Below are 19336 nucleotides of genomic sequence, written 5' to 3'. Positions count from 1 at the left end.
TCTTATACTTGTAAGGATAAAGTTATGGACAAATGTAATAACTATGATAGACAGCTTGCTACATATAAGGCAAGTATCATTGACTTGCAAAGAGGATAAGCTCGATTGTCGATCAACCTTGATTTGCTTAGTTTGATTGTCAAGCTTGATTCAATTATCAGAGTTCTTGTTAATGGAACCAAATGTGCACTAAGATGATTAAATAGTTAATTGGGTGGTACTCAAGCTGAAGTCATAAGAGAAACATAGAAAAAAAAATAATATATATATAGGGGTGTGAACCTCTCTCTTTTTTTTTTTTCTTTTTTTTTTTTTTGTATGTTTATGGTTAGAAGTAGTATTTTTCAAAACCTTTACAACACATATCATCTACATGGTATAATTTGATTTGTAAAATTTAAATTTTAAAATTTATGATCATATTTCAAATTAAATTATGTTATGTAGATGATATGTGGTGTAAAATTTTCAAATAAAATTATTCTTATTTTATGTACATATCATGTTGACATGATAGTATTTAATAATCTTTAAATTAAATTGTTTCTATGAAATTGGTCTGACGACTACCATCACACTATCAAAGCAAAGATAATCTAGTTTATAGAATTTTTATTTTTTTTAAATGTATTTGAATTATATATTCCATTTCTAAATGGAATATACTAATTTCACTATTGTCGTTAATTGTATATAAAAATAAAGGATCATAACACGCTTAAAATACAATGTTACCCAATGGACTCGTGGATCATGAATATTCGATAAATATAATGGAACAAAATCATTCTAAAAAGAGAGAGAATAGAGCAAAAAATAAAATAAAAGCAAGTAAAATGCGGAATATACCTTTTGTGCCCACCAACCAAACAAAGGTCTAGGTAAGTACAAACGAGTATGATCTAGGGCTATTCGGACCATCAGAAAAAAATTTCAACTGTCCTCATATCCAATGCGCCGCGAGTTCTCCTCAGGGCGGAGATCACAAGGAGTAAAAGACCTTCTCACCCTCACCAACCACTCGTATTTATCACAGTTATCACTAAGCACGGGCCTCCGCGACTCTGACTCTGATAGATTCACGCCCTTGCTTGCATCCAATCATATACGCCTACACCGAAGAATATCTCGGTATTGATAATGTCTCCAACTCTCGCCGCTAGGGGCGATATCGCCGGCGCTAAGTCGGCTTCGGGACGAATCGCCGCCGTTTACAGCGAGGTCCAAACAAGTCGTATCGACTACGAGCTTCCCCTTCCCTCTGTTCTCAGAAGTTCCTTCAAAATCGTAGATGGGCCCGCTAGCTCCGCCGCTGGCAATCCAGGTCACTCTTCCTTTCACTTGTCGTTCTGATCCACGAGTCTTCGTTGTTAAATCCGCATTTCTTCGCTTCGCTCCTAAGAACTTCGACTCCTTTTGATTGCTGAGAATAATCGAGGAATAGAAAACCAAAATCACTCCTTTTTTATTTCTTTTTAGTAAATTGAAAATAGTTGAATTTCATTTTTTGTTATTTGTTCGTTCTTTTTCTTAGCTTTCAAACAGAGAATTGACTTGAATGTGTTGCTGTGTTTTCAGGAGAGATCGCAAAGCTGTTTCCGAATCTGTTCGGGCAACCGTCGGCAAAGCTCGTTCCCAGCGAATCAGATGCGTTGCAGCCTGAAAAGAACCTGAAGATCGGTGTGGTTTTGTCTGGAGGCCAGGCTCCCGGAGGACACAATGTGATTTGTGGAATCTTTGGTGAGGATCTGAATAGGAAGGCTAATTTGTCATCGTTTTCTGCCCTAACTGTTTGAATTTTATATGAATAAGAACCCGGATCCGGATATTGGTGGCAGATTACTTGCAGGAGCACGCAAAAGGAAGCACACTGTACGGGTTTAGAGGAGGTCCTGCTGGGATCATGAAGTGCAAATATGTCGAACTGAATACAGAATATATTTACCCGTACAGAAATCAGGTGAGGCAGTTTTTTGTCATTTCTAGTATTCCATGCATCTACGGAAATCCTTTGATTTAGTTCTCAGTATAAATTGATGTTTGTAATTCGGGCAATTAGCTATTGTAAATTATCCCGTGCATCTCTGAATTCTTTGATTTAGTCATAGAATATACTGGTGTTCGAATGAGGTGAGTGGGCCTTCTGGACTGAGGCTATGAAAGCACATAAGAAGAGATTGGAACACATATTCATGAAATATCCACATTAAGGTGGGTGATGGATCCAAAATTAAAATTTAGCTCCATGTATGGTTTGGCGATAGTGCACTCAATGAGACTTATCCACAAGTTTATGGCATAGTAAGAACGAAAGAAGCCTCAATTGCGGACCTCTTAATCATATTCAATGATACTCCCCAATGGAATGTTACATTCCTCAAATATTCACATGATTGGGAAATTGATGATTTTTCCAAGTTCTATGACCTAGCGGCTAGTGTACTCCACCCATTTGTTGGGGGGTGTCAAAGACGAATTTTTTAGTGCCCCTCTATGAAATGGAAGTTCACAGTCCACTTTCTACCGAGTCATGACAACATACAATCAAATTTGTTCCTGTGGAAGAGTATTTGGAAGACAAAGGCACCCCTAAAGGCAGCATTTTTTGTATGGACGACTTTCTTATGGAAGATCCTCACTCTGGACAACTTAAAGAAACATTGAATCATAGTCATAGATTGGTGTTGTATGAGCAAAAAGAGTGGAGGATCCGTCAACCATCTATTATTTCATTGTGAGATTTTCATTATATTGTGGAATGAAGTCTTTGCTTGGATGGGATTAGCTGGGGTGATGCCGAGAAGGGTAATCAACCTCCTAGCTTCTTGGAGAGGCATTTGGGGCAATTCTCAGATTGCATCAATAAGAAAGATGGTTCCAACATGTTTATGGTGGTGTACTTGGAGGGAGAGGAATGAAAGAAGTTTTGAAGATCAAGAATAGTCAATGGATGAGCCTAGAAATTTCTGTTTCAGTACTAAACTCCATTGGTCGATTGTAATTGATTTTCATGGCATGACTTTTCATGAATTCCTTGTATAACTAAACTAGCACACTTAGGCATTGCTCTTGTACATGTCTCGTATACTCAGGCTCTTGCCTATTCTTATGATCAATAAAATCTTGTTTATCAATTAAAAAAAAAAAATTATCAACTTCTTTGTTGTATCGAAGTAAGTGAGTAGACATGAGGATAATAAGTTTTATGGTAAATGAAGTTGAGTATGCCATTGCCATGTGCACATACAGAAATGTATGTGGATGCTTAATGCAAAAGTCTCAGTCATTTTGTATCTAATTTTGTTATGGAGCTATACATGCACTCATGTATGTTAAACTGATTAGATTAACGTATATGTCATCTTCCTTTTTATTAGGGTGGATTTGATATGATTTGCAGTGGGAGAGACAAGATTGAAACTCCAGAGCAGGTGTGACTCATCTTTCTGGATTATCTAGGGTGTTTGTGTTGAGTTTGTATGTGCAAAGACTGAGTGCAAATGGTTATGGTTTTTAGTTTAAGCAAGCTGAAGAAACAGCATTGAAGCTTGATTTGGATGGACTTCTTGTTATTGGTGGAGATGACTCCAACACAAATGCCTGCCTCCTTGCTGAAAATTTTAGGTATGTTTTGTGGGAAAATACTGTTGTTGGAATACTTCTGTTTCTTTCTCTCAGTAATCTTTGCATGTTTTTCATTAAATTTGCATTATAGTTTCTTTTATAAAAGGGAGAATTACAGTTAACTACCTCATGTTTATAGTTTCAGGAAAATGCTTCTTGAAGTTATCGATATCAAGTCTAGGTGCCTCTAGTTGACAGCAGTTGATTATACATTAAGTAAAAATGGTTATCTGTTATGCCAAACGAAACATATGTATTAGTTTTTTTTTTTTTTGATAAGTAAAATTTTATTCATCAAATGCAATAGGCGAAGCCCATGTACACAGGATATATACAAAAAGAGGACAAAACTCATGGACTGCCCCTCCATTAAGTACAACAGCAGAAAACCAACTAAACAAGGAACAAAAAACTTTTCCAGAGTTCTTCTACACTGCATTCCCTATTATTAAAACACCTCTCATTCCTTTACAACCAAATGCACCACATAATGCACAAAAGAATCATCTTCCACGCAGCTACCACTTGAGAGCAAGTATGAAGTCTAGTCCAACATTCAAGTAAATCTACCACTGATTTTAGCATAACCCAGGACTGTCCAGATCTTCTAAACACACCATCCCTTAACTCTTTAGCCACATCACAATGTAGAAGTAGATGATCCTCTGATTCCGCAGCTTTCTTGCCCATGAAGCACCACTCCATAACAATCATTCCACGGTTCTCATATTGTCAATTGTCTGAATATTCCCAATTGCTGCTGTCCAAACAAAAGAAGCAACCTCTTTCGGAGCATGAACCTTTGACACATACGTATTAGTATTTCCATGTCTCTCTTTAGGTTGGATTTGGGTGTTTAGAAGTGTTGAGGTATGTTGTAAATAGTAGTGAAAAAGTAGGTGAAAAGTAATAATAGAATATTGAATAGTAGTAAAAAGTAGGTGAAAATTAATAATAAAATAATGAATAGTAATGGAGTATGTTGAGAAGTGTTGAAGTATTCTCAACACCCAAACACATTAAACTCTCAGACTGTATTTCTGAATTTATGACAGCAGCCTCATCTTTTCATAGTATCAGAGCTCTCCTTGTCAACTCATTCCGATGATTTTGATCCCTCACTCTTCCTCTCCTGTACATTGATGCATAGACACCTCTCTATTTTTTCCATCCCTTGGTCAAGATCAAGCCCAGTAGATTTTCTCAAGTGTACTGGCATTTTTTGTCTGATCTCTCATTCTAGTTCTAAAGTGATCTATGGTTGAATTTCCAGGGCGTTTTAGCAATTTAATCTAATTTTCCCCCCTGGTATAATTACGTTAGTGATCGTACCATGTAATTTGTGTTTACTGTTTGTTCTATCAGGGGTAAAAATCTGAAAACTCAGGTAATTGGATGCCCTAAGACCATTGATGGTGATCTGAAATCCAAAGAGGTTCCTGCAAGTTTCGGGTTTGATACTGCTTGCAAGGTGCTTTTACTCAGAATTTTATGCTATGCTTTTCACGCTTTTGATCTTTCATTGTTAAATACTACAATGATGATTATATCTGAATTCCATAATTTACTGTGATCTCATTTACGGGGACTTGAAAATATTACTCCGTGCTTATCATTATATGATATATTTACTTTCCTGCAGATTTATTCAGAAATGATTGGCAATGTGATGGTTGATGCCCGATCAACTGGAAAGTATTATCATTGTACGTGTCGGGTTTGACATTGTTAGTAGTGTCTATTTTTTTTTTTCCTTTACTATGAAATTGCAATACATTCAAAATTATGAGCTGTGACCATCTCTTCTAATATTCTTTCATAGAGCTTATTGGGAAAAACTGAGCTTTTAGATGGAAAATAAGTAGAGAAAAAACCTAGAAAGACAAATAAATTGTAGACAAGAGACATTATGTATTTTAAGTTTGGTGCAAAAATCTTTCAGAAATTAAAACTTTATATGTTATGGGGAGGTTTGAATGTTTCTCGCCCCCATTATGCTCCATCTTTTGTCAGTAGAGTTTCTCGCTCAGATTTCATGCCAAACCACATTTTTTGTTGTGTGTTGCACAACAAAAAGGCTTTTATTTAGACTTAGCCTTGTTTGCTGTGACACAAAACACATTGAAGAAAATACCTTATGATTAATGCAGATGACAAGCTAGGGTTTGTATCTGAAACTAAATGCTCTATGCATAACCGGTCATGACAACCAACCAAGAGTCACTTGAAAATTTTCCTAGTATTAGAGCTATGAAAATTGATACATTCAATGCTAACTAACTTGAAAAAGGCTGTGACAAAGTCATGGAATGGTCTCAAAAGAAGTAGTTTTTGGTGTGGTGTGGTGTAGTCAGGAGTGCATGGTGTGCTTTGCATCCTCACATCTGTTCTAGCCGCATCATTAATCTCCACCTTAGCTACCTTTTCTAATTCAGTTTGCATTGAATGTACTGACTATATGGCTGTGATACCAGTAATGGAAATTGAATTGTAAACATAATAGGTTTGGTTGTGGTGTGGTTCTTGTAAACACAGACCCTCGTATCTATTCAAGCCATGTCAAACTTATCTTATCCATTGATCATCTGGTTTTGTGGTTCATTTAAGCAAAGTATTATTTATCGGGCCCATGTTTGCAGTTGTACGGCTTATGGGGCGTGCAGCTTCACATATTACACTAGAGTGCGCTCTACAAACTCATCCAAACATTACTATTATTGGAGAAGAGGTATCTTCATAAATCTGTTGTTTTAATTTTACATCACTTGCAGAGCCTGGTATATTTGCTCATGATATTTCAAGTACAAAAAAGGATATTAGACTTTTTATCCAACATAAGCGCTCATGTTATGACCAAAAGATAGCACCCATGTAATTGCTTGAAGACTGTTTCTAACATTTTAGTCGACAAATACCTTGATATCCTCTCTCCATGGTGATTGAAGAATGTGTAGTAATTGATTGGAAATGCATAGCTTGATATGAGTTTTTGAGACATTTCATCTTTGAACTGCTCTTTGGTAGAAAAGAATTGATAATTTTTTCTCAAAAACAATATGCATCTAATTTAGATGTCTCTTGATACAGGTTGCTGCTAAGAAGTTGACGCTGAAAAATGTGACAGACTACATTGTAGATGTTATCTGTAAACGTGCCAAACTTGGTTATAACTATGGAGTTATTCTTATTCCTGAAGGACTGATTGATTTTATTCCCGAGGTAATATTCTTGATCATTGAATCGTGTACTATTTTTCATTACCCCCCACTCTACCCCCACCCACTCTCTTCCCATTTCCCTTATTTCTGGCTGAATGCTCAAGAATTTGGTGCACTGCTCTTTTACAAGTACATGAGTGCCACACCACTTTGCTGATTTAAAAGCTATCAATTTATTGCTTTGGCATTTGCAGGTGCAGCACCTTATTGCAGAATTGAATGAAATTTTGGCCCAAGATGTTGTGGATGAAGGTGGGCTGTGGAAAAAGAAACTGACAAATCAATCTCTACAGCTTTTTGACCTTTTACCTCAAGCAATCCAGGAACAGTTGATGCTTGAAAGAGATCCTCATGGAAATGTCCAGGTATTTGTTTTAATCATATTAGTCTGACATGTCTGTATAGGATTTTGACCTGACGGAAGATTTCCTAGTAACTATTGTTCACGTTGTATGTGTCTCCTACAATCAGGTTGCCAAAATTGAAACCGAGAAAATGCTTATTCAAATGGCTGAGACTGAGTTGGAGAAGAGGAAACAAGAAGGTGCATATAAAGCACAATTCAAAGGACAGTCCCACTTTTTTGGGTACTTATTTTCTTTCCTTAGAGAGCAGTCATCGGTTCATATCACAAATTCTGAATTTATTTTTTGATGTGATGGTGGGTGCATGTTTGGTGACTGATTTTGGCATTAGGCTTTGTGCTACCCTTGACAAACCTGATGATCCTGGCTAATACTGAACTTAACATTCATAATTGTGTATAATGCTTCTTCTCTGCATTTCTCATGGCAATTTATATTGAGAAATATTCTTTAAGATTCTTATCCCAAAGATTAGTTGTTAATGTCCATGTAAATTTGATTTCTATAGGTACGAAGGGAGATGTGGTTTGCCAACTAACTTTGATTCTAGCTATTGCTATGCATTGGGTTATGCTGCTGGAGCTCTCCTTCAGGGTGGGAAAACTGGGTTGATATCATCGGTCTGGATTCTATCCCTTTTCACCTTATTCGTTCTGCTTAACTTTCATTTTTGTATTCTTTATTTATTTTTTTTACTTTGTTCTCCATTTCACACTTTTGTTTTGAAGTTCAATTTTATATTGTCATGCCAGATGGTAAAAATCACAACCGAGCTGAACATATTTGTGCTTTTCATGATGCCTCCAGGTTGGGAATTTGGCTGCCCCGGTTGAAGAATGGACAGTTGGGGGGACTGCATTGACTTCATTAATGGACGTTGAGAGGAGACATGGTACTGCCATCTTTCACTTTCTTCCTCAAATTCTGTAGGTTTAATATATCAGAACTTTATGTTTTTCTTTTTCCTTTTGTCCTTCATTTCAGTGAAATCTGGACAGAATAATCTGTAACCCTTTGTCTTACCAACTTGTTTTAATGCTGTTTTTTCAACTAGCAGTATTTTAGGATGTTAGTCCATGATATGGTTTGGCTGTTCTTTTTTTCTTTCTTTTTTTACTTATAAAAAATTGGGGGTTTGGCTTCTTTATTTTTTAATGTTGTTCACCTTTATCTCTATCGTTTGAGCTGTTGTTGAAAGTCTAGTTTATTTTCAGGTAAGTTCAAGCCTGTGATAAAGAAGGCAATGGTGGAGCTTGATGGTAAGTTTTTTGGTGGACGAACTTCTCATGGTATTTTCACTTCCATATTAAGTTGTAAGGATCATTTGCAGCATATTTGTTCATGATGGCATGGCGGTGTTTGGCAACCGTAACACCATGCAATGTCATTCACGTTTTTCCCTAATCTCTTCAAATGTCGAACAAAGAGGAAAAAGTGATCAGCAACTTAAATTAACATGATGAATTTTCAGGGTCCCCTTTCAAGAAATTTGCATCCATGCGGGAAAAGTGGGCAGTGACGAATTGCTACATCAGCCCGGGTTAGTCATTAATCTCATGTTCATCAACCATCATTTCCACCAACTTTTATCAGTTTATGGTGGTATTTGTTCGGAATGCCGTCCCGTTAAAAAGTCTAATTGATGCAAGAAAAATGATAATTACAGTCATGAGTGCAAAAGCGTATTGCAATCATTTTGAAAAAAATGAATAAATACTGAACTTTCATGAAAAAAAAAAATAATAATTAAATTTTGAATTGTAAACTTCACTTCACAACTATATATAGCATTACTCTTAATGCAAACACGTCATTATATTCCTGCCATCTATTCTTATCAATTCTCATTGCAGGTCCAATCCAATTTCATGGCCCATCATCAAACGCAGTTAATCACACTCTACTCCTTGAACTTGGAGCTCAAGCTTAGCCAAATTGTTGCTCTGATGCACGGTCATATATGTAGTGAAACCATCTAAAACTGTACCATTTCTGCATCTTTGAGATTTGTGTCCTTTGTTTCGAAATGGGAATTTTGAGAATTGTGTTTTTACAATATCTGGAGGATGATGTGTGACTATGAGATAGTTTTGCGTCTCATTGTTCAACCCAGTTTTCGAAGCTCTCAAAACACCTATTTCTGCAACTTCTTGAGAGCGTTTTCATTCCTAGTCTGCTAAAGCAACGTCTCTATAATAATAAACGAGTGTTGTTAACTAGTCAAACCCGTAAAATGCCAGTTTCCGAAACAAGAAGAAGGTCTCTATCAAAAAAAAAAAAGTATATCTTGCATTCCTCTCGTGAAAAAAAAAAAAAAAAAAAAGAAGCAGCTAAACTACTTAATAGATCGACAATTGCCACTCTAATTTATAAAGTTCTATCTTCGGAATGAGACAAATTTCCCTATTTAAAACAAAATTGAAAAAATAAAGCAAAAGCAATGCTTAATGCAGGTTTAAACGTGTCTAAAATGATCACGGGTCACGGAGGATTCATAACTCTTTATATAATCAGATAACAAACCAAGGAACTTCCTTTTTGTTCACACTCTAATCCATCCATCCAAACAAACATAGGATAAGTAGGTGGCAAATCACTGTATAGCCTGGCCAACATATGAAAAGGTAACAAAAGGTACGACTTTTTTAGAATGATCAGATGCTTAGCTAGCTGCATGAATGCTATCGAAAGTTGAAACACATGACATGAATTATTGCTCACAAATATCACCTAATCTGATTGTTTTAAATCTGATTGACAGTATTTCTGCCGATGAAAAGTAACAAAATCTCAGAATTGTGTTCTCTGCATTCCTGTTTGCCAAAAATTGGCTACTTGTGGCGTGCGCAACCCAACTACTTTCAGCTTGATGCAGCTTAAAAGGGTTGTCAACTCTTGCCTCAGTAGACACTACGACTTTCTTCTCTTTTGAGGTTTTCTTTCTTTCTTTATGTATATCCAAAGCTCCTTTAATCACATGCTACTGATTTTGGCACTGTGCTGATCTGTTGCTACGTGCTGTGCATGATCACGTGTTCCTAACCTTTTTAGTTAGGTTGTTTAGGAGATGGATGCTCTTTATCCACCCTTTTGTACCCCTTTTTTACAAATATATTCTGGACAATACAGAGTCTCAAAAGAAAAAAGTATTTCCTTAATTGCATCTGGGTTGGATCGGAATCAATTGCCGGTGGTACTTAGAGGAACCTTACCGGAAAAGAACCTGCATTTCTCTGCAATGTCACACACCTGAAAATTGCTTTTTTCAGAGTCTGGAGCAAGTCCTGACAGCTCATTGAACTCGTCATGACACTTGGGAAGTAGAAGATGAGAGCTCAAAAGCTGTATTCGGTTTAATCCTTTTTTCAAAGATAAAATTACCTTAACTGATGTATGTCGGAAAAGTAATGCTAGAAGGGTGTGCAAACTTCTCACTCTATTTGAAAAAGTAAAATTTATCATAAAAATAATAATTATTTTTTATGCAGATCTTAGATTCATCAACTTTTTTCAAAAATAATTCTCAAAATTTACTTATTTTAAAATTACAAATATTATTTTTCATTTAGAGATGATCAAAAACTCAAAATTATCATAACAAGATTTAGAAAACAGTCATAAGTAAGATTAAGATGATTAAAGAGATGATGAAGATCATGATAATCAATATCCTATAACCAACAGAACTACAGAAGCACTTGATTCATTTTGTCAAACAAACCATAATACACACCAACCTTTTTAGTAAATGAAATTATAACTTTAGGAAATTTCAATCCCATTCACACATGGAGTAAAAGTTTTCAATGCAATGCCGGTGAGTGCCCCCCATTCCATTGCATAATTGCATTTGGTTGCAATTTGAAAAGCCACGTGAAAATAGTAGGTACCCATCACATCTTACCAATGATTAAAACACAGGTTTGTCAACAGACATTAAAATGGTTCAGTATCATTCATTCATTCATTTATGCATCTTCTGTACATCTCTCTGTTGTCACATCGATTACTGTTAATTGTATTTATTTTCAGGACGGCTCCGAGTGTATTTGAGATTTAAGTAGAATTAAAATAATTAAACGGTATACCGTTGTGAGGTTCAGTAGAATTTTCTTTTATTTTTATTTAATACATATGTTTTGAAATCATCTAAAAAAAAAAAAAAAATGGACCAAAGACCAAAGTCAAGAACTTGACTATTATGGTGGTGAAACCCAATGCCTAGTGCTATGAGCCATGTACGTAGTCCGAGCCATGGTGGTGCTCTGTCCGAGCCCCGGACAATCATGTTCAAGGCTCTAGGCCCTTCCATTCCATGCGGATTTGCGAGGTTCCTGCTGTCCTACTCCTTACATGTAGCATTTCCTTGCAGTAGGGACAAAAACAAAAAAATAGTTCTTTGTGTTTGCAGTTTGTAAAGGAAAAGAAAATATTTAAAGAATTATTTAGGCAGTGGGATGCTAAGAGATTATTTTAGATTAAAAAAATTTATTAAAAAATTATTTTTTAATATTATTATTATTTTAAATTTTAAAAAGGTTAAAATTAAAATTTTAAAAAATTAAATTACTTATTATATTTAGTGTAAAAATTATAAAAAATTATAATAATTAGATAAAATGAAATGAGATATTTTTTCAATCCAAACAACTTTTAAATTTTCTATTTTGTTATTAAAATAACAGAATCTTAGAAAATTAAAAGAATATATTTCACTTGAACTTGAGTAGTACATAATGTACTTATAATTTTATATATAAGATTTATTTTATTAATTTTTTTAAAAAAAATTTAAATTTTAAATTCTAGATTTCATAATTTTCAATATTTTAATAACTGATATATCAATACATATTATTATGTAATTAAAAATTAAAAATGCAAATAGTATTCTCCATTTCACTTAAGACATTGCAAAATCATTGAACCCCTCGTGGCTCTTTATCCTACCACACATGTTTAATGTTACACCATTTACAGAGGAAAATGATTGTATTATCCTTCCTCTCTTTATTTTCTGTTTTTTTGTTTTTCACGTATTTAAGTCTCTAATTTCCAATGATAAAGACAATAATTATGGCTCTTACACAGAATTTGTCATGATACGTACGTACGTGCAACATGCAGTAGAATATTCCCATGCATGCATCCGAATTTTTAAAATATTTAATTAAAGCCTTTTGGTAGCTGTCTTTGGAAAGAGTTACAGTTGTACAGAGAACTCCAAAAATATTTTGTACGGCAGCATATATAGTTTGGTATATCCTTCCTTTTTATTACCTTTCCCATTCCCACCGCGAAGGGATCCTATCTCTCGCCTATATATATATACACACGTCTTGTTTGTCATTTTTTCTTTTCTTTTTCTTTCGTTGGTACTTTCTGTCAACGTATTCGATTCAAGATTCTCAATATTCCAAAAAAATATATTTATACTATCCAAAAAGAGAGACAGATACATAAGAGAGATATCTAAAAAAAGAGAATCTCGAAAACTTTGGTGCACTCTTTATATATATATATATATATATATAAATATATTCATGGGATGAATCTATTAGCCAAAGAATTTAAAGGAGCAATGATTCCACAAACAATGGCAGAAACTTTTGTACCCTCCTTATTTCTACAGTGATGCACAATCTTTGTATGGATTCTCCCGCTTTCTGTTTGATTTCTATGTCTTGCTTTCATATGGACGAATATTATATACCATATCATTATTTTACTTTTATTTCATTATATATAATGTGATATATTATTTAATAAAAGATCATTTAATAGTAATAAATATGTTATATCTTTTATATTGAAATAAAAATAACCGAATGGTAGTATGATGTATAGGAATTTTTGTTTATATATATATGTGGATGAGAGTACTGACTACTTATAAGAAAAATAATTATTTTTGACGAGTTATTTATGATGATAATTGACTCATTTTGATAAGAAATTGTCATTTTTATAGCTAGCAAATAACTAACCATAAATATGCATTTTTCTCGTACTGTGCACAAAAAACATATACAATTTATGTGGAAAATCAAAGAAAATCAACAAATCTATCAAATATTTGAGTATGATGAAGAAAAATGTTTTAAAATATTTGAGAATTTGGATTTCCACTTTGTTTGTCCTTTTTTTTCATTAATTAATTTAGTAAGTCATTGGATGATGATGTTGTTAAAAAGTTATTGCTTAAAAAATATTAAAATATAAATATATATATATATATATATATATATATATATATATATATATATATATATATTTGTGGTTTTGGTTAACCATAATTTTAGATATACATGTAGATAAACCACACCAATTGTGAGAGATCAGTTAGGGCATGCAAACAGGTAGAGACGATCGAGGGGGGCAGTCGCTACCAAGAAGAAGGGTCAGTTTCATTAGCTTGGAGAGTTGGGGCCCTTCCCATTGACGTAAATAATGGGTGTTTTTGCCTGCACATGGCTCATCATTTTGCCTACAAACAAACGCCATCAACAAAACCCCAACCCCTCTCCGATCTCTTTAATTAATTATATATCTCTTTTGGATTTTGCAGGAAGATGGATCGGTACTCTCCACAATCAACCACCATACATTGCCATTTTGCATTGCAAGGCCTACTTTAAGCCACTAAACCATTATCCTTAATTGGGGTCCATCTAAACTTGTCACCTTTTATATCTATATCTATATCTATATATATATATATATATATATATATTGTGTGTGCGCACGTGAGTGCGTGCCTACATACTTTATTTTTATATATTTCAGATCGTCGTATGATCTTTTCTTTTATACCTAAATCTTGTGCACATCACATAAAAATAAGGAAATATTCTGAACTACCATAATTTGTATCATGTGGATATATAAATCATAAGCTTAAATTGTAATATACACAAGTTGTAAGGATAGATTGATAATTTAAAGCTTTAAGAAACTACAAATTTGAATTGAGGTTTTTGCAATAAAAAGTGTAAAATATCGAAATTGGTGGTTGTGAAATCCCACATTACAAAATAAATGATAGGAAGAAATAGCTAACTACACTACTCTAATTATAAGGATTTATACATGTACTTGACACTTCAAACAATCAAAATTAAAGTTAACTCATTACATTCTCTCTACTATTTTTTATCAAATGATATTTTCGTCGAAGTACTGATATTAAGATGACGAAGAATAGGTGATGTGCAACACATTTTTTACTTTGTTTATGGACAAATGTTGCTACTCGACCATTCGCTATAATTCGAGAATGTAATGTGTCATTTTATATGATTCGGAGTGCAAATTATGTCAATAGATTGATAGATTAAAAAATGCATGTGTAAAGGATGGTTAAACGCAAAGGATTCAACCAAAAGAAAGAAATAGTCACAAAATGTCACTCAATTAAGGATGGTAATATCACTTAACCACACTAATCCCCAATGTCTTTTCAACCAAATCATACTTGGATTGATAGGATTAGGAATTGATCACTCAACTCCTAAGCAATATGCATATAATTTGTAAAATACATATCTAAAACAAACAATTCTCAAGTTTCTGTCATTTCTGAGTGATAATTTATATAGCAAATACAATGCATGAACAACAAGGCTACAACGATTGCCAACAACGTTCTATAAAGTTATAACTTCAATTAGACATTTATATATGACAACTTATAAATTAATATAAGTAAAAGGATATTTCTCATCCATACAGCCGCCACATAAGGACAAAGGTTTCCATAATTTTCATCGTCTTCCTCAAAGTCATAAGCTTCCACACCTACGAGTTTATTGAATTTCAAACGCGCTAGCTGGCTCCACGGCTTGAGGCGGTGAACGCTGATTAAGAAAAATGGTTGTTGTAGTTATGAGTATATAAATATTGTATAATTATTTTTAAAAAAATAAATAAATATAGAATTCATATAAAAATAAATTAATTTTTTAATAATAAATAGTATTTTTTTTCAAAATAACTGTACGATATTTGTACACTCAACGACTGTATGTAACATTATTCGTAGGTAAATGCTGATTAATTTTTTGAAATTCTTGAAAATGTGTATAATTCTTGAAAATTTATCAGGAAAATTATTTTAATTTATATAGCCTAATTAGTAATTATCTTTTTAATACTTTAGAAACATAAAATATTTCTCATTATTCTATATGGAATTTCTAAAAACCGAGTTTCCAAACCATGTTAATTATAAAATACTTTCATATATATATATATATGCAACATTAATATATATTATATAAACTACAAAAGGTTTTTCTAAAAACTTATCTACATATATTAAAAAAAAAAATAGATTGGCACGCGCCGGAGGATCGAGTAGCATGGGATTTGGAAAAAAAAGGTTTGAGCAAGGAACATGGGGGGGAATCATAGAGGGATATATGTGGATGTCAACGCTGGGGAATTGTATCATTCATCATTAACCAGAAAGCTCCATCCCATGAATGTTTAGCAACTTGGCATTCCCCACACCCATTGACAAGACATGACACCACTCTTCCATTTTTTTGAGATTTTGAGATAATTGATATAAGTATATACTATTTTTTCGCATTTTGATTACCTTTTGTTTTTGTACCTAAATTGGGTTATAAACGAAACTACATAGAAGAGAGAGGACAATTACAAATGTATATGGATAGAGATAAAAAAAAAATTATTTATGAATCTCATTTTTTTAGCCACATGATATGAGAGCCTTCCACAACAAGTAATATGGTACCCATTTATCTGACTGTGTAAAAAATTACTTTAAGTAACTTTCATTTCTGTGAAATGTGTGAGAGTCAAATTATTAGTTCCAGATCTCTTTTTGTTTTATTTTTCTTTATGTTCTAATTGCTGGTTTGAGATGATTGTTAAGGATTCTCAGTCTATTAAATCTTATATCTTATAACCATTTATTATATCTATTAAATGCTTGTTTTAATTTTTTTTTTTTTTTAAAGGTATTGTAGTAGCATATGTAGCAAAACTCGTTAGTATAAACCCACAAGATGAGAAGAGGATCTAATATTTTTCTTTCACCATAAGTATTATGTACCATAAATTGACAAATAAACACACTCTTGTTCATTGTTTAATGAAATGACTTAAAACTTTTGTAGTTTTATGCACAAAGTGTACAAGGTACGGTAACTATTTAATTGCTTCTCCCCTGTAATATTCTATCCTTTGATAAACCATAATCTAAATAGATTCACACAACACGAGAATCGTTTCCCATGTCGTTTTGTACTATATATGGCATTGCGTCCTCCATGCACGCTGGACCCAACATCTTATCTCCCCCAATCTCTCTCTCCCTGCTGAATAATTTTCATTTTTATTACTCAATTCTCCTTTCTTAATTTATATCCTCGTCAAGTGGGTCACTTGCACTGCAACTCTGAAGTCTGAACTCACTTCTAAAAGATACCCACTCTCTTATCTCTCTCTCTCTCTCTCTCGCTCCATGGCTACCTCTGGATTGTGCTCAGAAGCGTATAACCTCTCTTCCAGCAGCAGTGGAAGAAGAAGCAGTTGTTGCCCGTCGCCCGAGTTCGAGTTCTGGATGGTCCGTAATCCGTCTTTCCCACAACCCAATCTCCTTTCCGCAGACGAGCTTTTCGTCGAAGGTGTTCTTCTCCCTCTCCACCTTCTCCCCCACCACCACCAACCCGACCCAACACCAGAACCCGACCCAGAACCTCCCAACTCTACTGTTACAGACCCAGAGCCAGCACGACCCGAGTGTCCACCCGTTTTAATCACCGAATCATCCTCAGTGTTGTCCTCCTCGAAGCGGTGGATAGATATTTTCAAGAAGAGCAGCGCGAAGAACCCAGAAGGGAAAGAGAAAGAAAAGGAGAAAGACAAAAGGAAGCCCGAGAAAGAAAGAAAGGGTGGAAGCGGAGCCAGCTCGGCGGAGTTGAACATCAACATCAATATCTGGCCATTTTCGCGGAGCAGATCAGCCGGAAATGCAGGGACCCGACCCAAGTCTGTACCCGGGGCTCCTGGAACCCGGAAGGTGAACAGCGCGCCGTGCTCACGTAGCAACTCCGCTGGCGAGTCCAAGTCAAAGAAGTGGCCAAGCAGCCCGGGCCGTGCTGGAGTCCATCTGGGTCGTAGCAGCCCGGTTTGGCAGGTTCGCCGGGGAGGAGGCTCGGGCATGAAAAGCTCCGACCCCATGGCTCGCGGTGCGGAGAGAGCAGCTAAGAAAGACGCACCGGAGACTCGTCGGAGGAGAACAGCCGCCAACAGCGGAGCTACCGGGCCGAAAGCAACAGTCTTGAACCTGAACGTCCCGATGTGCATTGGATATAGACACCATTTGAGCTGTAAAAGCGAAGAGAATAGCGCAGTCGGTGGCGGTGGCGGCAACAATATCCGCCGAATTATTAGCAACGGTGGCAACGATGGTGGAAGGAGTGGTAGCGCCGGAAACGGTGGAAATCTATTTAGCCTGCGAAGTCTTTTCACCAAGAAGGTGTATTGAATTCAAAGTAATTAAACAACAAAACTCCCTCAATATTAATTTCTTTGAGACTCGAGAGATTAAAGTCACTTTCCTGCTGATTTATTTCTTATAAATTGCATGTTTTTTTTAATGCTTTTTCTATTGTAAACAGAGATTTAGTTTGTTAATTTCATGTGTATATTATCTAGAGGAAAAAGGCACCATTTCTAACTTTTTTTCAGATCGAGTTGGACACATTTGCATTATGGGCAATTAACCAGCAGAGTCTTGGAAAAGGAAAAAAAAAAAAAAAAGGAGAAGTGGCAAAACTTTCTCTTCACGTGCAAGTGTGTCTTGCTTGTTCTGCTACCATCTCTTTTTGTTTTCAACAAACAAAACATGTTTAATTATAAATGTTTAAGGTTGTTAATTTTCTTTTAAGTAAAAAAGATACCCTCGTTTTCTGAAAACGACAGGCAAAAACGAAAAAAAAAAAATCCTTTTTTTTTGCTTAGTTTAATAAATCAAGTACTTAAAAAGGAAAATACTATACCCCACTGGGGAACGTAGCTCCCAGTTTTTTTTTTTTTTTTCTTAATGATTAAGTAAAAATTATTTAATATTATTGTAAATTTTTTATATTTTTTTAAATATTTAAAATTATTAAAAAATAATGTAAAAAAAAAAAACAAAAATAAAAAAAAAAAATTTAGCCTAACGGTAGCCCAGCGGTGGCCGTAGCACTCCCCGCTTAAAAAATAGGAGTTTACTGCAGAACCAGTGCCTGTCTATCTTACCAGGGAAAATACCAAGTTGTAATGATGGTTCCAACCTGTTTCCGAGGATGATGTGTAGTATTGTTAGGTCTGGTTTAAGAAGTCATGTTTTGTTTAAGATTAAATAAAATATTATTATAATATAATTTTTTAAATATTAATTTTAATTTAAAATATAAAAAATTAAATTATTTATTATATTTTATATGAAAATTTAAAAAAATTATAATAATTAAATGAAATGAGATAATTTTAATATTTAATAATCAAATCAGGTCTTATTTAGCATTAACAAGTTAACAACACTAGCCAATGCGAATTTAGAAATCAAATCATAACATTTAAATAAAATGTAATTTAGATAGTTAGGAGAGATGACATAGCTTTACATAAAAATTAAATAAAATATTATTTTTTAATATTATTATAATTTTAAAATTTGGTTGAATTATTTATAATATTTTTTAAAAAAATTTATAAAAATTATAATGATAAGATAAAATAAAACGCTTTCACCATTTAAACAGAACCTTAATACATGACGAATGTTGCATAAGTAATATTAGATAGACATAAATTATAATTTTGGTGGCATCATAAAGTACTAATTTTTGCGAGGGTCTATAAACTTGACATTAAGGCTTTGTTTGTATGTTAAATTAAGTGAGTTCTTTATGAATAGTAATGAGTTAAGATAGTAAAGTGAGTTTTATAAGACCCACTTAAGATAAGTTTATATGCGTTTGGATGTTAAGATAAGTTTAGATGTATTTATAAGAAATTAAAAAATATTATGAATTCCGCATATAAAAATATGTTAAATTAAAAAAGTTGTAGGTCTCACGTGTAAAGAGGTATTGAATTAAAATAAAT

General features: G+C 34.1%; 2 protein-coding genes across 2 annotated transcripts; both read left to right on the top strand.

The window, feature by feature from the left end:
- Window positions 1–959: 959 nt before the first annotated feature.
- Window positions 960–9353, top strand: LOC122279264 (pyrophosphate--fructose 6-phosphate 1-phosphotransferase subunit beta-like). Its single transcript, XM_043089772.1, has 16 exons — window positions 960–1324; window positions 1579–1740; window positions 1839–1960; window positions 3378–3431; window positions 3518–3624; window positions 4990–5095; window positions 5267–5330; window positions 6264–6352; window positions 6712–6843; window positions 7037–7207; window positions 7314–7429; window positions 7716–7827; window positions 8015–8099; window positions 8422–8466; window positions 8679–8747; window positions 9061–9353. Exons 1-16 carry the CDS (start codon window positions 1141–1143, stop codon window positions 9135–9137), a joined length of 1695 nt encoding a protein of 564 aa, XP_042945706.1. The 5' UTR covers window positions 960–1140; the 3' UTR covers window positions 9138–9353.
- A 7160-nt stretch (window positions 9354–16513) lies between these two features.
- LOC122278156 lies at window positions 16514–17875 on the top strand. Its single transcript, XM_043088261.1, has one exon. It carries the CDS (start codon window positions 16701–16703, stop codon window positions 17724–17726), a length of 1026 nt encoding a protein of 341 aa, XP_042944195.1. The 5' UTR covers window positions 16514–16700; the 3' UTR covers window positions 17727–17875.
- Window positions 17876–19336: the final 1461 nt, after the last annotated feature.

This window comes from Carya illinoinensis, chromosome 10 (genome assembly GCF_018687715.1).
Source record: "Carya illinoinensis cultivar Pawnee chromosome 10, C.illinoinensisPawnee_v1, whole genome shotgun sequence".
NCBI lineage: Eukaryota > Viridiplantae > Streptophyta > Magnoliopsida > Fagales > Juglandaceae > Carya > Carya illinoinensis.
The sequence above is the reverse complement of the archived record's forward strand: the minus strand, read 5'-3'. Positions and strand labels throughout refer to the sequence as shown.